Source organism: Rhinichthys klamathensis, unplaced genomic scaffold (genome assembly GCF_029890125.1).
Source record: "Rhinichthys klamathensis goyatoka isolate OS25496 unplaced genomic scaffold, OSU_Roscu_1.1 h1tg000567l_1, whole genome shotgun sequence".
NCBI classification, from domain to species: domain Eukaryota; kingdom Metazoa; phylum Chordata; class Actinopteri; order Cypriniformes; family Leuciscidae; genus Rhinichthys; species Rhinichthys klamathensis.
Window position 1 is genome coordinate 1092843 of NW_026607033.1, and position 17392 is coordinate 1110234.

Sequence of the window (17392 nt, forward strand, 5' to 3'; positions counted from 1 at the left end):
CTGTCCTAACCGAGTTTGTGATGAAAGTTCAAAAGAACAGTGTAGCAAGGTTAGTTGTTATGGGAAGGAGGCGGCGGGAACCGGCGAACATAGAAAGACTTTTTAAATAAATAAATAAACAAATACAAAACAAAAGTAAAGACTGCAGCCCGTCACTGACGACTGCTGACGCACATAATAAAACACAACATAAAATCCAGGCCTGTCCTCTCTCGTCCTTCACGATCGTCGCTCCTCCTTTTATGCCTCCGTTCCTCCGTGAGAGATGCGAGACCGGTGCGTCGCGCAGGTGTCGCTCATCATTAATCATGCCACCGGCCTCGCACCGCTCTCTCAAGGCCCTCGGCCTCGTCCTGCTCGTCACAAACAGCATTTATTTTACATAAAAAGGTTTTGTAACATTTTGGCTCTGTTTACACCTGGTATTAAGATGCGTTTTGTTCGATCAGATCACAAGTAGACGAGGCAGACACATTACCGTTTACATCTGGTGTTTTTAATCTGTCTCTTTTGTCCACTTTCAACCACTTCTGTCCTGATTTCTTCGAGGGGAGGGTCTATGAGCTGGTAAATATATGGGCTTTTCCAGATCTTTCAGTCTATTAGACAAAATAAGCTCACGCAATTTATATATGAACGCACCAGGTTGACATTGAATGGTAAAACATACGAAGAGCATCAGCTTTCGTTTCTGCTCTGATAGACGCAAGACCATCCCGAAAGCTGTGAGTGCGTGTTAGAAATAAGGAATGGTGAGAGAACATTGTGCTTGGTACGTTTTTCATCTTTAAACCAAACTTGGGTCTTCAGCCGACAAAGTTTGAATCCCGTCTGATTAGTGCTCTTCCCATAGTGTTTACGCATTAGATCAGTAGGCGTGGAGTAGATTATTTTGTGAACACATTCAACCACATAAGCATCTACACTGCGAAAGCAATCCAGTCGAATGTGTTTTCGACTACCTCTGGAAGTGATCAAAAGTGGACAAACTCGAAACGTTTTAGACCTGTATTCAGCGTCGTCCACTTTTGATCCAATTGACCAAAATGCATCTTGATACCAGGTGTAAACAGGGCCTTATAAATGTCTTTACTGTCACTTTTGATCAGTTTAATGCATCCTTCCTGAATAAAAGTAATAATTTCTTTCCAAAAAAAAAAAACATACTAACCCCAACTTTTGAACAGTAGTGTATACGATTTTCCACTGTATATTAACATCATCATCATCATGTCTCCTGTCATTCCACCACATCAGCAGATTCAAACTCAGTCCAATAAGGCTCAATCCTCACCATTCGGCATTGGCTCCAGCCACAGCTACCAGGCCGACCCGTCCTCATACAGCCCTCTGTCCAGCCCCGCCACCTCCTCGCCCTCTGGAAATGCCTACTCCAACCTGGCCAATCGCAGCGCTGCTTTTGGTAAGATCTGTTCATTTATGAAAATAAATTGCTACATTTTGGTGCATACGTGTTTATTACGCTAACATTGCTGTATATTAAAGAGGTCCTATTATTCTTTTTTGAAAAGCATGAAAAGGTCTGCAAAGTTACAAAGCATGAAGTCACTCCAAAGGGAGTTATTCTCTATATCAGTAAGCACTGTTTCTGAACTTCCTCAAACGCCTCCCTTGTAGTCTTGAGTTTTCTGATGGGAATGTTCGTCACAATATTTCCTTATTTAAATAATTCCTGCTCAACGCATATGCAAAAAAAGCGGTAAGGCCTGGTTGAGTTGCGTTAGTGTGTTGAACGGTAAGGGGAGTGACATTTCTGAAACACGCTGGAAGCGGTTGACCAATTGCAACACAGTGGTCTAGCTGACCAAACAGAGCATATTGCACTTTTCGAAAGGAGGAGCTAAACAGAGCGTTACTGACAGACTGGGAAGAAAGGTACTGCAACAATGTAAAATATCTGAATAATAAGGTATTTTTTGAACATTTAAAGCATGAAAACCTATTCTAGTAGACCCTAAAAACAAAATAAGACTTTGTAAAATTCATTGAATCATTTATTGATCAACGGGATCAAGTAGATATCATAATTTGAACTTGTGTTACAGCTGCACGTGTTAATGTCTTGGTTAAAATGTTAGTTTTAGTAAGTTTATTATGTAAACATTGGTTTTGTTGGCTTCAATTGAATTTGTCTCAAAATATAGAATTTGAGTGCATTCGTTTGTTTTGTATTATGAGAAATGCTATTGATCATCATTTAAAGTATTGATATCAGCTACTGACATTTTGATATTGTGACAACCCTCTGTTTTTACCTGAAACGGTCGAATGATCTCACCGCATGATTGACAGAAGATCCCTGGTGCGCTTCAAAGCGTGATCTGTTCCAGACTGACGTCAGTCTTAGATTAACAGGCATTCATATGGAGGTGACATCACAGCACCTCTGGGAAACAAAATCCTCCCATGGGCCCTTTCAGATGCCTGTATGAACTGTCTTTTACATGTACAGCGATTTATAGATTTCTGTATAAAACACAGACTATAACACACAATGACTGAAACAGACATTTGTCTTCAACAAAACAGTCTTTGTCTTTAACAGCAGACAGTGTGAGAATTGTATGGCATCCATAGTGAGACAAACAGTTTTGTTGTTTTGGTTTCTCTGGATTGGCCACTTAATCTCTATTATAGACTGTATAAAAAACAGATTTCTGTGGTTCGAGTGATCACAATTGTTGGACAACAGGCAATTAGATGTTTGTTCTTAGTTTTGAAAACCCTTTTAAATCACTTCTCAATAGAACAGCTACTTTTAATCATTACTATTACACAACATGCATAACTTATTCAATAAGTTTGGAAAATTGCATTTCAAATAAGTTTAGGTAATCAAAACATGCATCAAGAAAGATGTCACAAAAAGTGAAATAGAGCTGGAGTGTCCAAACCTTTTTTTTTAAAGGAGGCCAGATTCGATGAAGTGGACACACCTGGGGGCTGGTTACTTCTTTACGATATACAGTGGGGAGAACAAGTATTTGATACACTGCCGATTTTGCCGGTTTTCCCACTTACAAAGCATGTAGAAGTCTGTAATTTTTATCATAGGTACTCTTCAACTGTGAGTGACGGAATCTAAAACAAAAATCCAGAAAATCACATTGTATGATTTTTAAGTAATTCATTTGCATGACATAAGTATTTGATCACCTACCAACCTGTAAGAATTCTGGCTCTCACAGACCTGTTAGTTTCTCTTTAAAGGTGCTATATGTAACTTTTCTTCTAAAATGAATCCTTTTTTTATTGCCTGTGTGTGAAGGGGTTGTAATCACACATTACAATGATCCACTTGTTCGGGTTTTGCTATTACCTCTGAAGGCCAGTATTCCTATTTCTATGTGAAGTCTCCGGGTCGGATTTTCTGCGAAATCCATCGGATGTGAAGTGCATGCGCGCTCCCGAGCCTCTCTCCTTTTTATATACAGTCTATGCGACGGCACTGCAGCTGACGACATGGAGTCTGATAACACCCAAAAACGACCTGCCTCCAGCACAACACACACTCCAACACAAACTCCACATAAATAAAAAAAAAAAAAAAAAAAATGTATCTGCTGAAGCTTGTCAGGCCAAACGTGAATCGGATCGACTTAGGACGAATACACGGATCAACATCGGCAGAGCGTTTGAATTATGGAGAGATTTTTATTGTGATAAATTACACGTTTTCAGATATGCTGAAATAATGGTAAACTATAATGAAATAGCAAGGTAAACTACAACATATATGAAACATGAAATGAATACAAAAGACTGTTCCAGGATAACAAAAAGTAGGTGCTTTAGGATGTAACTTTTATTTTATGTACTAGATCTACTGTCTAACGTCACTCATCCCACTACTATCATATTGTTTATAATACACATTTCCAGACACGTTCAGTACAGTAATGTTACTTCCTACGATCTTACTGTTACACTGAAATTGTTCAGTCTAGTTCACTAACCGTTTTCGTTATCATATTATACATTCACCTATTGACATTGCTGATTGTGAAAGATACACGAATAGTTAGTGAATAGTTAGCTAGATAACACCACATGTCGGCTAAATGCAGTCAATGTAACGTTATCATGGTACGAGCATGGAGCATTAGTTCAACGTCAAGCTGATAAAAGTAACCTATTATTGTAACGTTGCAGTGGGAGCTTACATGAGTTTCCAGAATGTTGTGTGTTGTGCCGAATTTCGACCCCCTGCCAAATTATTACGAAATTCGATTTCGAAATTCAGCACAACACCGGTACCATGAGTGCTCGCTCTTGTGTTCGAGCACGCGCAAGAGCACGAGCGCTCTTGTAAAAATTGGTTGCAATCTGAAACATCACCGATAGAGGCCGCTAAAAAATACATATAGCACCTTTAAGAACCCCTCCTGTTCTCCACTCATTACCTGTATTAACTGCACCTGTTTGAACCCGTTACCTGTATAAAAGACACCTGTCCACACACTCAATCAAACAGACTCCAAACTCTTCACAATGGCCTAGACCATCGAGCTGTGTAAGAACATCAGGGATAAAATTGTAGACCTGCACAAGGCTGGGATGGGCTACAGGACAATAGGCAAGCAGCTTGGTGAGAAGGCAACAACAGTTGGCGCAATCATTAGGAAATGGAAGAAGTTCAAAATGACGGTCAATCTCCATCGGTCTGGGGCTCCATGCAAGATCTCACCTCGTGGGGCATCAATGATCATGAGGAAGGTGAGGGATCAGCCCAGAATTACATGGCAGGACCTGTTTAATGACGTGAAGAGAGCAGTCTCAAAGAAAACCATTAGTAACACACTACGCCGTCAAGGATTAAAATCCTGCAGCGCACGCAAGGTCCCCCTGCTCAAGCCAGCGCATGTCCAGGCCCGTCTGAAGTTTGCCAATGACCACCTGGATGATCCAGAGGAGGAATGGGAGAACGTCATGTGGTCTGATGAGACAAAAATAGAGCTTTTTGGTCTAAACTCCACTCGCCGTGTTTGGAGGAAGAAGAAGGATGAGTACAATCCCAAGAACACCATCCCAATCGTGAAGCATGGAGGTGGAAACATCATTCTTTGGGGATGCTTTTCTGTAAAGGGGACAGGACGACTGCACAGTATTGAGGGGAGGATGGATGGGGCCATGTATCGCGAGATCTTGGCCAACAACCTCCTTCCCTCAGTAAGAGCATTGAAGATGGGTCGTGGCTGGGTCTTCCAGCATGACAACGACCCGAAACACACAGCCAGCGTAACTAAGGAGTAGCTCTGTAAGAAGCATCTCAAGGTCCTGGAGTGGCCTAGCCAGTCTCCAGACCTGAACCCAATAGAAAATCTTTGGAGGGAGCTGAAAGTCCGTATTGCCCAGCGACAGCCCCGAAACCTGAAGGATCTGGAGAAGGTCTGTATGGAGGAGTGGGCCAAAATCCCTGCTGCAGTGTGTGCAAACCTGGTCAACAACTACAGGAAACGTATGATCTCTGTAATTGCAAACAAAGGTTTCTGTACCAAATATTAAGGTCTGCTTTTCTGATGTATCAAATACTTATCTCTTGCAATAAAATGCAAATGAATTACTTAAAAATCATACAATGTGATTTTCTGGATTTTTGTTTTAGATTCCGTCACTCACAGTTGAAGAGTACCTATGATAAAAATTACAGACTTCTACATGCTTTGTAAGTGAGAAAACCTGCAAAATCGGCAGTGTATCAAATACTTGTTCTCCCCACTGTATATACACTCACCGGCCACTTTATTAGGTACACCTGTCCAACTGCTCGTTAACACTTAATTTCTAAGCAGCCAATCACATGGCGGCAACTACGTGCATTTAGGCATGTAGACATGGTCAAGACAATCTCCTGCAGTTCAAACCGAGCATCAGTATGGGGAAGAAAGGTGATTTGAGTGACTTTGAACGTGGCATGATTGTTGGTGCCAGAAGGGCTGGTCTGAGTATTTCAGAAACTGCTAATCTACTGGGATTTTCACGCACAACCATCTCTAGGGTTTACAGAGAATGGTCCGAAAAAGAAAAAACATCCAGTGAGCGGCAGTTCTGTGGGCGGAAATGCCTTGTTGATGCCAGAGGTCAGAGGAGAATGGCCAGACTGGTTCGAGCTGATAGAAGGGCAACAGTGACTGAAATAACCACTCGTTACAACCGAGGTATGCAGCAAAGCATTTGTGAAGCCACAACACGCACAACCTTGAGGCGGATGGGCTACAACAGCAGAAGACTCCACCGGGTACCACTCATCTCCACTACAAATAGGAAAAAGAGGCTACAATTTGCAAGAGCTCACCAAAATTGAACAGTTGAAGACTGGAAAAATGTTGCCTGGTCTGATGAGTCTCGATTTCTGTTGAGACATTCAGATGTTAGAGTCAGAATTTGGCGTAAACAGAATGAGAACATGGAACCATCATGCCTTGTTACCACTGTGCAGGCTGGTGGTGGTGGTGTAATGGTGTGGGGGATGTTTTCCTGGCACACTTTAGGCCCCTTAGTGCCAATTGGGCATTGTTTAAATGCCACGGCCTACCTGAGCATTGTTTCTGACCATGTCCATCCCTTTATGGCCACCATGTACCCATCCTCTGATGGCTACTTCCACCATGTCACAAAGCTCTAATCATTTCAAATTGGTTTCTTGAACATGACAATGAGTTCACTGTACTAAAATGGCCTCCACAGTCACCAGATCTCAACCCAATAGAGCATCTTTGGGATGTGGTGGAACGGGAGATTCGCATCATGGATGTGCAGCCGACAAATCTGCGGCAACAGTGTGATGCCATCATGTCAATATGGACCAAACTCCCTGAGGAATGCTTCCAGCACCTTGTTGAATCTATGCCACGAAGAATTGAGGCAGTTCTGAAGGCAAAAGGGGGTCCAACCCGTTACTAGCATGGGGTACCTAATAAAGTGGCCGGTGAGTGTATATATATAATTGTGCATTCATATCGCCCACTCCTATTCTATCTTACATCAGTCAAACTCACTTGCTCTTGCGTGTCTTTCTTTTGTAATGTGCAGGGCTTTAAACACCCTGCAGTGTGTTTAATTAATCTGTCATGTGCTGCACCTTTTAACTCATGCTACAAGAGATCTGGTTTCTGAATCCTGACACTTTTAAGTAAGGAATTTGACCAGCGTGACACGAAGGGCAAAGATCCACCACCACAGTTGTGCAACTTTTCACATTCTTCGACCGAAGGCAGAACATGCTGAACGGCTTAAAGGGAGAAACTGTAGAATCGTTGTTATTGCATTACATCCGTTTAAAGGCGCCTCGAATTTCTCCACATTCAGGTCTATAAACCGAATTTAATTTGAAGCAGGGCGTACTTACGGAGGCTTACAGGATGGCATTTTTTTCCCATTGTTGTGTCCCTTGAGGGGAACTCTCTACCTTGAACCTGTGATTAGTGTGTCCATTTAATAAGTAATTTATGTTAAAGAGGTGACATTAAAAACCCACTTCAATTTCGAGTGTATCAGGCTCCAAATGGCTTTCCAAGCCCTGAAGACTTTTTGCCAGCCGCTTGAAAATGAAGCCATGTCCAGATAATTCTTTTTTAATATGGTGTCATTAAAGAAAATGGAACATTTATCTTCACCTCCTCACGTGGACAGCCCTTGAACGCGTAAAAGGAGGAACGAAGCCGAGACTGCAGGAATGTCTTTTTTCTGTATTTGGAATTAATTCATTGAATGCCAGCAAACTGAGCACATTATTGTATTTTAATCCTTAGTTAGTGAAGGTATGTGCACAATTTTAATCAATGAGAATCAAAAATTGCCCAGTTGATCAATAAGACAAGTTTATTTGATCATAAATATTTTTTGTTGTTGCTTATGAAATCTTCATTGCTTTTGCCAAATTTGCCAGAGTATATGTTCTTGTTCCCTTCCCAGACTTAATGACTTTCTCTCTATGATGAATTCATAAAAAGGAAAGTTGTACTTTGCACCTTTTCCAAAGAACTTATATATTTTCATATTTCATATTAAGTTCTGATGGAAATGAGAAGTGACAGGGGAGCACATCTCTGCTAGAGAAGCAGTTTGAAGATCAGAAATTTCATTAATTTTAACATTTTTATATCATGAACTTATTAGGTGACTACCAAACCACTGCATATTTCAGAAATTCAGTTTCTTTTTATTTGTATAGGTTTTAAGTTAATTGACTGCTATTGTTTGCTGAAGGCCAGGATCTTTGTTCCAGGACATGTGATCAATATATTTACACAGATGAAAACTTAAGTCTTTGTTTCCAAGTGTCCAATCAGTCACACATACAAGTAGATCAAAGAAAAGAACATCGGCAGAGTAAGAATAAGATAATGGTCAAGTAACTCTTAACACCAGTCATGTAAAAACATTCACATGAAATCAATACAATCTTATATTTACAGAGAGAAAACGGCTCCTGCTAGATTTGTTCTTCATAGTTTGTACAATCTTCTTTTTTGCAACTAATGCAATGCATAAACAACCATCATACTGCCTTCATTCAAATGTTTCATACTGTGATAATGCTACATTGTGACTTAATTGCAGTCTTTAAATGCTTACGTGAAATTGAGCATGCTTCCAAGAGCTGCATTTATCACGATGAAAGCGAGAGAATGTGCTTTCAATCCTTTGATTTGAAGAGCACTTGGGAGTAACAGCAAAGCCCGGCTCTTTGTTTGAAATGTGTTTGCTTTCGTCACGCCTGCTTTTTGCACCGTTTCATTTTTAAGAATCATGTTTGATGGAGCGGTCAGAGAGTAAGCGGCATCTAAGCTTGACGCACGCCGATTTCAGATTGATGGGGACGGAGAAAGATGGCTAGGGGAGACACAGACAACGAGAGAATAATAGGAAAATTGATAGAGAGATATACGAGGCGCATCAGTGGAGCCAAACAACCGAACCTTGAGGGAAAGACAGCCAGAAATCGAGCCAGAGAAGGGACGCTCTCGGCTGAATATCGTCGTCCGGGTTACAAGCGCTACAGTAGGGAAATGAGAAGTTTGACCTTACATCACTGCCTCATCAACATGGAGAATATGAGAAACAGCCCGAGGGCATCGCTGTGCCATCTTGCAAAACACCCACCCACGTCGTCACCTCCGCCTGCGCCCACCGCGCATTAGTCTTCTCGACTCTGCTCGTTTCCTAACCAAAGACTCGGGCCCTGCGGGTGAAGAGACTCTAGATGTATGCGTTTAAATGATTCTGTCAGCCTGTAGTAAATGGGTTCCCCTCCTGTGCGACAAATTGAGCGAAATGGAGGTCGTACGGTTGAAGTGTTTTACATGCACGCTCGATTGAGATGCTGCAAAAGTAGACGTGTGTTGGAGTTAATGGTGAAAGTTGATACCACAAATTATAAACATGTTTGTTGAGAAGTGGTGGAGTATGTATATCAGAACATTCTTCCTTCATTGATTCACCCTGAATGTTTTTTTTCTTTTTCTGTAGAACGCAAAAAGTTTTTTTTGCAGTGTTATTTTTGTATTATTTATATACTAATAATATAGTATTTATTAATGTTTTTAATTAACTTTTATTTTTGAAGTTTCAGTTTTCATTTTCATTTTAGTTTGTTTTAATAATTTTATGTGCTTTTGTAATTTTTATTTGTTTTTTTTCTATTTAGCATTATTTTTCAGTTTTAGTCATTTTAGCACTTATTCTATTTCAGTTATTTTTATTTTATTCAGTTTAATTTTTCTAATGTAACTATAATATACATTTTAAGTAATATAATATAACTTATCTAATCTAATATTTATTTTTTAGCTTTATTTCAATCAACAAATGATTTTTAATAGTTTTAGTTAATAACAAGACATTTTATTTAATGTATTCAGTTTATAATTTTCTTATAAGTCTTTCATCTAATTACATTTTATTTTATTTCATCTTTATTTCAATCAACACATAATTTTTAATAGTTTTTGTTAATAACAAGACATTTTATTTAATTTATTCAGTTTAGAATTTTCTTATAAAGGTCAAGTTTCTTAAAGGTTAAGTTTGTCATCTAATATTTACATTTTATTTCAGGGTTTTTTTCAATCAACAAATGTTTTTTAATAGTTTTAGTTAACAGTTATAACACATTTTATTTTTATTGTATTTATAATTGTTTTTTTGTTGAAGTTTTTCATCTAATATTTGTTTTATTTTATTTCAGCTTTGTTTCAATCAACAAATTATTTTTTTAATAGTTTTCGTTAACATTCCACAGCTCTTTTCCATAAAACATTTCACTGGAATTCCTATAATGAACACCATGAAAAATGATTATAGAAGTATTATCTGTTCATCTGTAAGCTCAGGATGTGTTGGTTTCTCCAGATGTGTCAGGTGAAAGCAGCCAGAGCGGAGGGCAGTTCCAGGGTCGTCCGTCTGAGGTCTGGTCCCAGTGGCAGAGTCAACACCACAGCCAGCAGGGTGGAGACCCACATCCTCATCCTCAGTCCAGCCAGACGGAGGTCTTCCAGGTGAGCGCTTGACTTCACATTCATACACATCAAACTACACCTGTGTTCAGCACGTAATGTAGAGCTGCATTGGTGGGCAACAGAACATTTGAAGGCCTGTGATAGTAAACAGTATGCTAACCAAACGAAAGAAAATAGAAGTAAAGATTTAAAGGAATAGTTCAAATGAAATTTCTGTCATTATTATCCAACATTATTTACTGTCATTCATATGTATTAATTATTTAATTAAGTCTTTCATTGATTCATTCATTCCCTGTTTATTTTTAATTATTATTCACAATACCCATTTTCAAAACATATTGAATTGGATTACTATATCAAGGTACAGTATGTATCATTATCAGTGTTATTTTATATACTATTATATATATATATATATATATATATATATATATATTGTGTGTGTAAATATATAATTTTGTTGTGATCTTTTACATTTTTTTTATTCGTTTTTAATATTTCTATTTAATCTTAATTTTTAGTATTATTAGTAGTTCAACTTATTTTATTTTAGTTAGTTGCCAATGCATCATTTCTACTTGAATTTCATTTATTCAATTAATTCTATTTAACGATAACGACACTGATCATTACTCATAATGGCCATGTCTGTGAAGCTGTAAAAAGAAAAAAGAAATCTTTTAAAATCATATGATTTGGTGAAAATCTTTCTTTCACTTGTAGCTCTTGAATACCATTTCCATTCATTCAAATATGCTGCATCAATAGCCGGGTTTCCATCCGAACGTGAAGCAAATATTTTCAAAGTTCGGCAAAAAAAAAAAAAAAAAGAAGAGAAAAAATAGCTAATTAGGTGCATTTCCATCAAGTTGTTCGAGCGGGTGACGTGGGTTTAAGTGGGTTTAATGTTCACTTTGTCAGAATTTACCCATTGTTCGCATTAACTCTTTTTCGCCGAAGTCAAAAACCACCTCAAGCGAGCGTAAAAACTTTTTGCAAATGAAGGGCTTTTTCCCTTAATTTGCGCATAAAAACAGGGTGATGGAAACAGCTATTGATGCTTTGTGATAAGAACCTATGGCAATGTATGTCACTGACATCAAATGACGTCTGATGTGAATCAGCCTTTAAAGTTACACTGACTCACTGGCAAAGCAGAACGTAGCTTGTCTGATTCAACAGAGCGCTGTATTTCTGTCCCACAGGATATGCTGCCGATGCCGGGCGATCCCACTCAAGGATCAACCAATTACAACATTGAAGACTTTGCCGACCTCGGCATGTTCCCGCCGTTTTCTGAGTAAATGGAGACTCGTATGTTTGTTCGTTTTGTTTTGGTTCAGACTGCAGTACCTTTATCTCACATGTGACGAACATGACGCTGCTGAAACACATTTCTGAATTCACTTACACACTCTCTTGACTTGATCATTCATACACAAACAGTTCAAAACAAGATATACCCCATTCTTGATGTTCCTTATCATTTGATCATCATGTGATGATTAACTGCTGCCATTATCAATAGAAAATATACATAAACAACCCTTTTAATAAATAATACATTTGCATTTACAGTCCAATTTTTGAGAGCGATAGCAGTGTAAGATTATAATTTACTTTAGTTAATAAAGCGCAATAACTAATAAGTCTAATTTACATAGAAAGCAGGTGAATTTAATACCTGGGTTGGGTGAAATGTGAATATGACGCAGGATTTTGTGTCAAAATGACTGTATGCTAAAGTTAGATGATTCATGCAGCGACCTCATGTCAGGACTGGTTTCACACACACAGGAATCCAACAAAAATATAATGAAGAGTTTTTCTCTTTTTTTGACGTTTTTATCGTACAGAAGTATTTTCTGAATCTTTCATGATGCGAAGAATCTTTTTCTCTTCAAGTGTTGCACCTCATTTTTCATTGCCAAACAGCATCTTGCTGACAAAAAACGCTGAGATATTTTTACGCTTACCGTGTAAAATGTAGTCTATGTAGTGATGTCTATAACCTAGTTAAACTAATAATAAATGTAGGCAGATATAAAGAAAAAAAGTCAGTATTTGATTTAATTCGAAAATTGCTTTCGCAACTTTTTTTTTTTTTACTTTTCCTTTTGTTGTTCTTACAAAAACACTTGCAACAGTGTCACTTTGTGAAGTAATCGACACCAGCCTCATATGAGCAAATGCAGCATAAAAATAAACAATGTTCATTGTAATCTTTGTGGCAGCTGCAATTCTTGCTATTAACTTTTGGACTAATAACGTGGACTTCTCGTTTTCATGATGAAACTCGATCACGCCACAACTATGGACTGATGGAAAGACGTCGACATGAAATCGAAACCTTTTTGCAAAATCAAATGGATGTTTAATGTAAATAATGTGATTTTTATGTCGGACCATGTTTCATTTGACATACAGCTATATATACTTGTGTAGGTTTAATATCATTGTGTGCAATGTGAGTACATATTTAACTCCGGAACTTAGTTAGCCTGTCCATTGTACAATGAGTTTAGGATTGTATAAATTGTGCAAATGTGTTCCATTATTTTTGTGTAACTTTATGACAAGAAATTGTGCTTGTTGTGACAATAAATTCTCATCGAGTATGTGCATTTCAATCAAATAGACTGAGCTGTATTCATTGGGTTGCTCAATACACACATTTTTAACATATTAAATGTTCATTTTGCCAGTTTGTTAACAGGTCATAAATTGTGTAAATTCAATCCTGAAAATGATGATTTCTCTCCATTAATGCTAATCTGCATTGGTTTCATCTTGACTTTATGTAGGCATTTCAGCTATAATGTACAGTAAAACTACTTTCATTAATCGTAGAGTTATGTTAAACAGCGTTTTGCGCCGTATATTAAATGGTCTGCATGCATACAAATTTATTGCTGCTCCAAGAAACATCAATGGACAAATTGAGACTGCCTGTTCATTTATGCTTCCTTATCCTGCTTATTTAGGTTGTTGGTCAGGGAACAGGAAGGGGATTTGACCACAGGGATTACTCATAAACACCAGCAGATGCTAAATACGCTTTTTGAATTCATTTGGACATTCAAACTCCACAGAAGAATAATGAAGGCCTTTAATGCTGCGGTCGGTCGCTCATGAGGACCTGCTCTGCCCTCATCTGTACAATGGGCTGTAGTAGTTCCTAAACTCTATCTTATTGTTTTTTTTTTGCATCCAGTAATATGTGCTATTGTTGCTTTCAAGTCCTCCTGGGACAGTTCCTTTTTTCAAGTGCATTTAAATGATTTTGATTTAACTTGGAGCAATTTCCTATTTCTTTCTTGATTTTTCTCTTTCTCACAGACACAGGAAGCACCAATTCAACAGAATGAAGTGCGAAGGATGTGCTTTTGGTTTGTATTGTACATTTTTGTCTATTGTATCATATTATTCTGCCAGAGAGAATGATGGGACATGTATTTTTGTTGTGCAACCTGTTGCCTCGTAACCCAGCTATGAGTAGCAAAATAAATCATACAGTAACAATTCACAATTACAACTTAACAGTGTTATTTTAATATTATTTATGTACTTTTACACTGTAAAAAGTGATCAGATGACTTAAAATAAAAGTGAGGAAACTCGTAATTATTATTTACTTCCTGTTTTCGTTCGAAGTCCACAGTAGCCGATTGTCGAGTTCGCGCGAGCGACCATTGGTAACATAAGGCTTGTTTGAGATGCGCCTTGCCTCGCCTGAAATGTAGTCGAGAGTAGGCGGCTGCAGTGAGAGGAGGAGTGAAAAAAGCGCAGGCAAGCCGGACAGATCGCTCTTCTCGCAGTGGATCTGACACCTGTGAGATCAAAGGCGGATATCGCGGGATTCACACTCGTGCACGGTGTTGCTAATAAACTGGATGTATTTTAAGTTTTGTTGCTTGAATATGAAAATAAATATAATGAACAAGACACTCAAAGTACTTATTTAATTCCATTTTAAATAGGCCTATATGTTTATGAATCATTTTTTTTCTTTACAGATATGTGTTTTTATTTTTAATTAAATTTTTTTTACATCAAATAGATCGCACTGTCAGAGAGTTTGGGGATATCCACATACACATAAAACATGATATCAGAGTTTTAAAATCAAACATTTTAAAAGAGAACAATACATCACGGTTGTTTAAACCAATGAGCATTAAGCTGTGCCGTCAGCAAGTCGTTTCCCATCATGCTTTTGATCAGCGCAGTCGGTGGATAGCAACTGCGCGCGACTGCAGAATCCGACACGTGCGCCTCGCGGTCGCGAGACTTTTTTGACTCACGTCAGCATGACATCAGAGCAAGGCGGACCGCACTCGGACACATTTCTAACCGGCATGCATCTCGCGCTGATCACCGGTGATCGGTTCTGCGCAGATTTTGCTCATCTCAAACAAGCCTATAGTCTCAGCCTCAGACGTCACGCCCACGGAACGTCAGTCTGAAGCAAGGGGGTAATCCATCGACCGGAAGTTGAAGTCGGCCGGGTGCCGCCATCTTGTAGCAGAACTTCACTTGCGTTAGCATTTCCATTGACTCCCATTCATTTTGGCGTCACTTTGACAGCGAATAACTTTACATCTGAGGCGTTTAAAGACTCAATTTGTCCATTATTTATTTCTAAAGAAACACGACAATGTATAAAAGGCTCCATTACCTTCTATGTTACGTTATGGCCCCGTAGAAACAGATTTAGTAAAAATAGGCTAACGATTGCGTCATAACCACTCGACTCTCTGTCGCGCTGTACAGAAATTACCGTATAGACAGAAGTAGAAACTCGCGCGCAATCGGGGGGACGTCGAGGCATAAAGTCAAGGGAGAAGCCCATAGAGAGTTGTAAAGCTGCTCCTGCTGCGAGCTCATGGACAGCTAATACTCACGATCTCCGGCTCTGTAAGTTTCGGAAGGGAATGATTCAGATTCCTCTTGGCACAGCTACTAGAAGATTAACGTCTGTCAGACAGGTTGCTCACGTCATCAAGCTTAGTTTGAGTCGGTTTGAGTCTGCGCGTCAGGAACGGAAGTGCTCAGAAATCGCTAAAAATGGGCTTCAACCGTCTCAACTGAGTTCCAATGAGATGGCTCTGTCCATTTCTTTTACTGTCTATGGTCTGAAGGTCTGGCTACGCGAGACTATTGGTAACATAACTAATGATCGCGCGCGCGAACTCGACAATTGACTACTGTGGACTTCGAACGAAACCAGGAAGTAAATACAGGTATGTGAGCTGGCTGAATTAACATCATTTTTATTAATATCTTTCACATCTACTGCAGTCAGATTGATCGTGGTCACTCTTAATAACACCACTCACATGGCTGTGCACTTGTAATGACACATTAAGGTTGTTAAGAGGCTAAAAGCAGGTTTAAAACTTGCCCCATTGAAGTCAACAGGGTGCGAATTTTAAGAAGAGGATAACACGGTGTAGGAAATACCGATTTTTGTCGTTTTTGTTTGTACTGACAGCACTCCAAATGTACAAAAAAATGAGCTCAATGTTAAAATTGACTGGAGTTCTCCTTTAAGTAAATAACCCTTCATGCGTAATTGAAAAAAATAAGTTATGTGGAATTAATGTGGTTTGTAGCACATGTGGTAATGTTCATTTGCGCTTATCTTGTATATGACATGACTTGAAGATAGCAAATCGTTGTTGATGTTTTTTAGCAGGTGGTTTTCTACTACGTGCATGTGAGCGTGGCGAGAGGCCGTATCAGCTTGTCATATAATTGCATTTCTGTACACTGTCAAAAATGTTAATGTTAAGTTCCTTCTGGGTGAAGCATGACAAGACTTGACTGGCTAGAAGCGTAAACAGCAGCTCCATTAAATCACGTTCATTGCGTGCGTCTCAGTTTAATGCAGAAGTATACTTTTCAGATGTTCAGCATTCCAGCGGATCTTGATGCTCTTTGATTAGACTGTCTGAATGCTCGGATGACAACTCAGATCTGTTTAGTAGGGAAACTTGAGATGTTCTGCAGACTTCAACCGCCTGAAATCTGGCTGCATTCACTGTCATACCTGCATGTTTCTACTGTTTTGTAACAGCATGAAAAGTTTTATCGAATTGGATTCGGTTAAAAAAATAAAAAAGGAAAGTATATCTTTTAAAGTCACCATGAAATCAAAATCGAGAATTCTTTTTAAATGGACTATTGCAGTATTTATTATAAATGATTTATCCATGCACATCATTATGTTTTTAACGTGTGTGCCTCATAATCTTTAATCAAAATAACGCCCTCTACCTCTTGCAGCAAGGGCGGGACAACCTGTCACTCACATGAGATCAACCAATAGCAAACCTCAACCATACAATCAATTCCCAATGAAAAAAAAATCAAGTCTCGCCTTACATTTGTTCTGGTTCAAGAAGCCACTTCACTTGGATATACAATAACACTCAAAAAAATGCTGGGTTGTTTTAACCCAATTTTGGGTCAAATATGGACAAACCCAAACGTTAAAAATGTAATCCAGCGGCTGGGTTTGTCCATATTTGCCCCAAAGTGAGGTTGAAACAAAACCCAGCAGTTTTTAGAGTGAAGGAAGAAAAGACTTGTAAATTCTGTTTCATGGCGACTTTAAAGGGATAGTTCACCCATAAATGAAAATTCTGTCAGTAATTACTCACAAGTCTTTCGTTTATCTTCGGAACACAAATGAAGATATTTTTGATTAAATCTGAGAGCTGGATCTCTTCTCCATAGGCTTCTAAGGGATTGAAACTTGCCTCTGACGTGAGTTCACGTAGTGTAACAGCGCAGCGCTTCTGTGTTGTACGTCACACGCATCACACACATGACCAGCGTCGGCCAATAGTGAGCCTACGTGTGACGTACAATACAGAAACGCTGCGCTGTTAGACTACGTGAAC

The 17392-nt window shown here is 38.9% G+C and overlaps 1 protein-coding gene across 2 annotated transcripts in view; it reads left to right on the forward strand.

The window, feature by feature from the left end:
* The window catches only part of arnt2 (aryl-hydrocarbon receptor nuclear translocator 2), a 97892-nt gene extending 84773 nt beyond the window's left edge, over positions 1 to 13119 (forward strand). For both annotated transcript variants that reach the window (XM_056239572.1, XM_056239573.1), the window contains 3 exons: positions 1258 to 1423; positions 10375 to 10520; positions 11690 to 13119. In XM_056239572.1, the coding sequence (XP_056095547.1) occupies positions 1258 to 1423; positions 10375 to 10520; positions 11690 to 11788 (411 nt within the window). In that variant the 3' untranslated portion in view covers positions 11789 to 13119. The remainder of the gene's footprint in view (positions 1 to 1257; positions 1424 to 10374; positions 10521 to 11689) is intronic.
* Positions 13120 to 17392: the final 4273 nt, after the last annotated feature.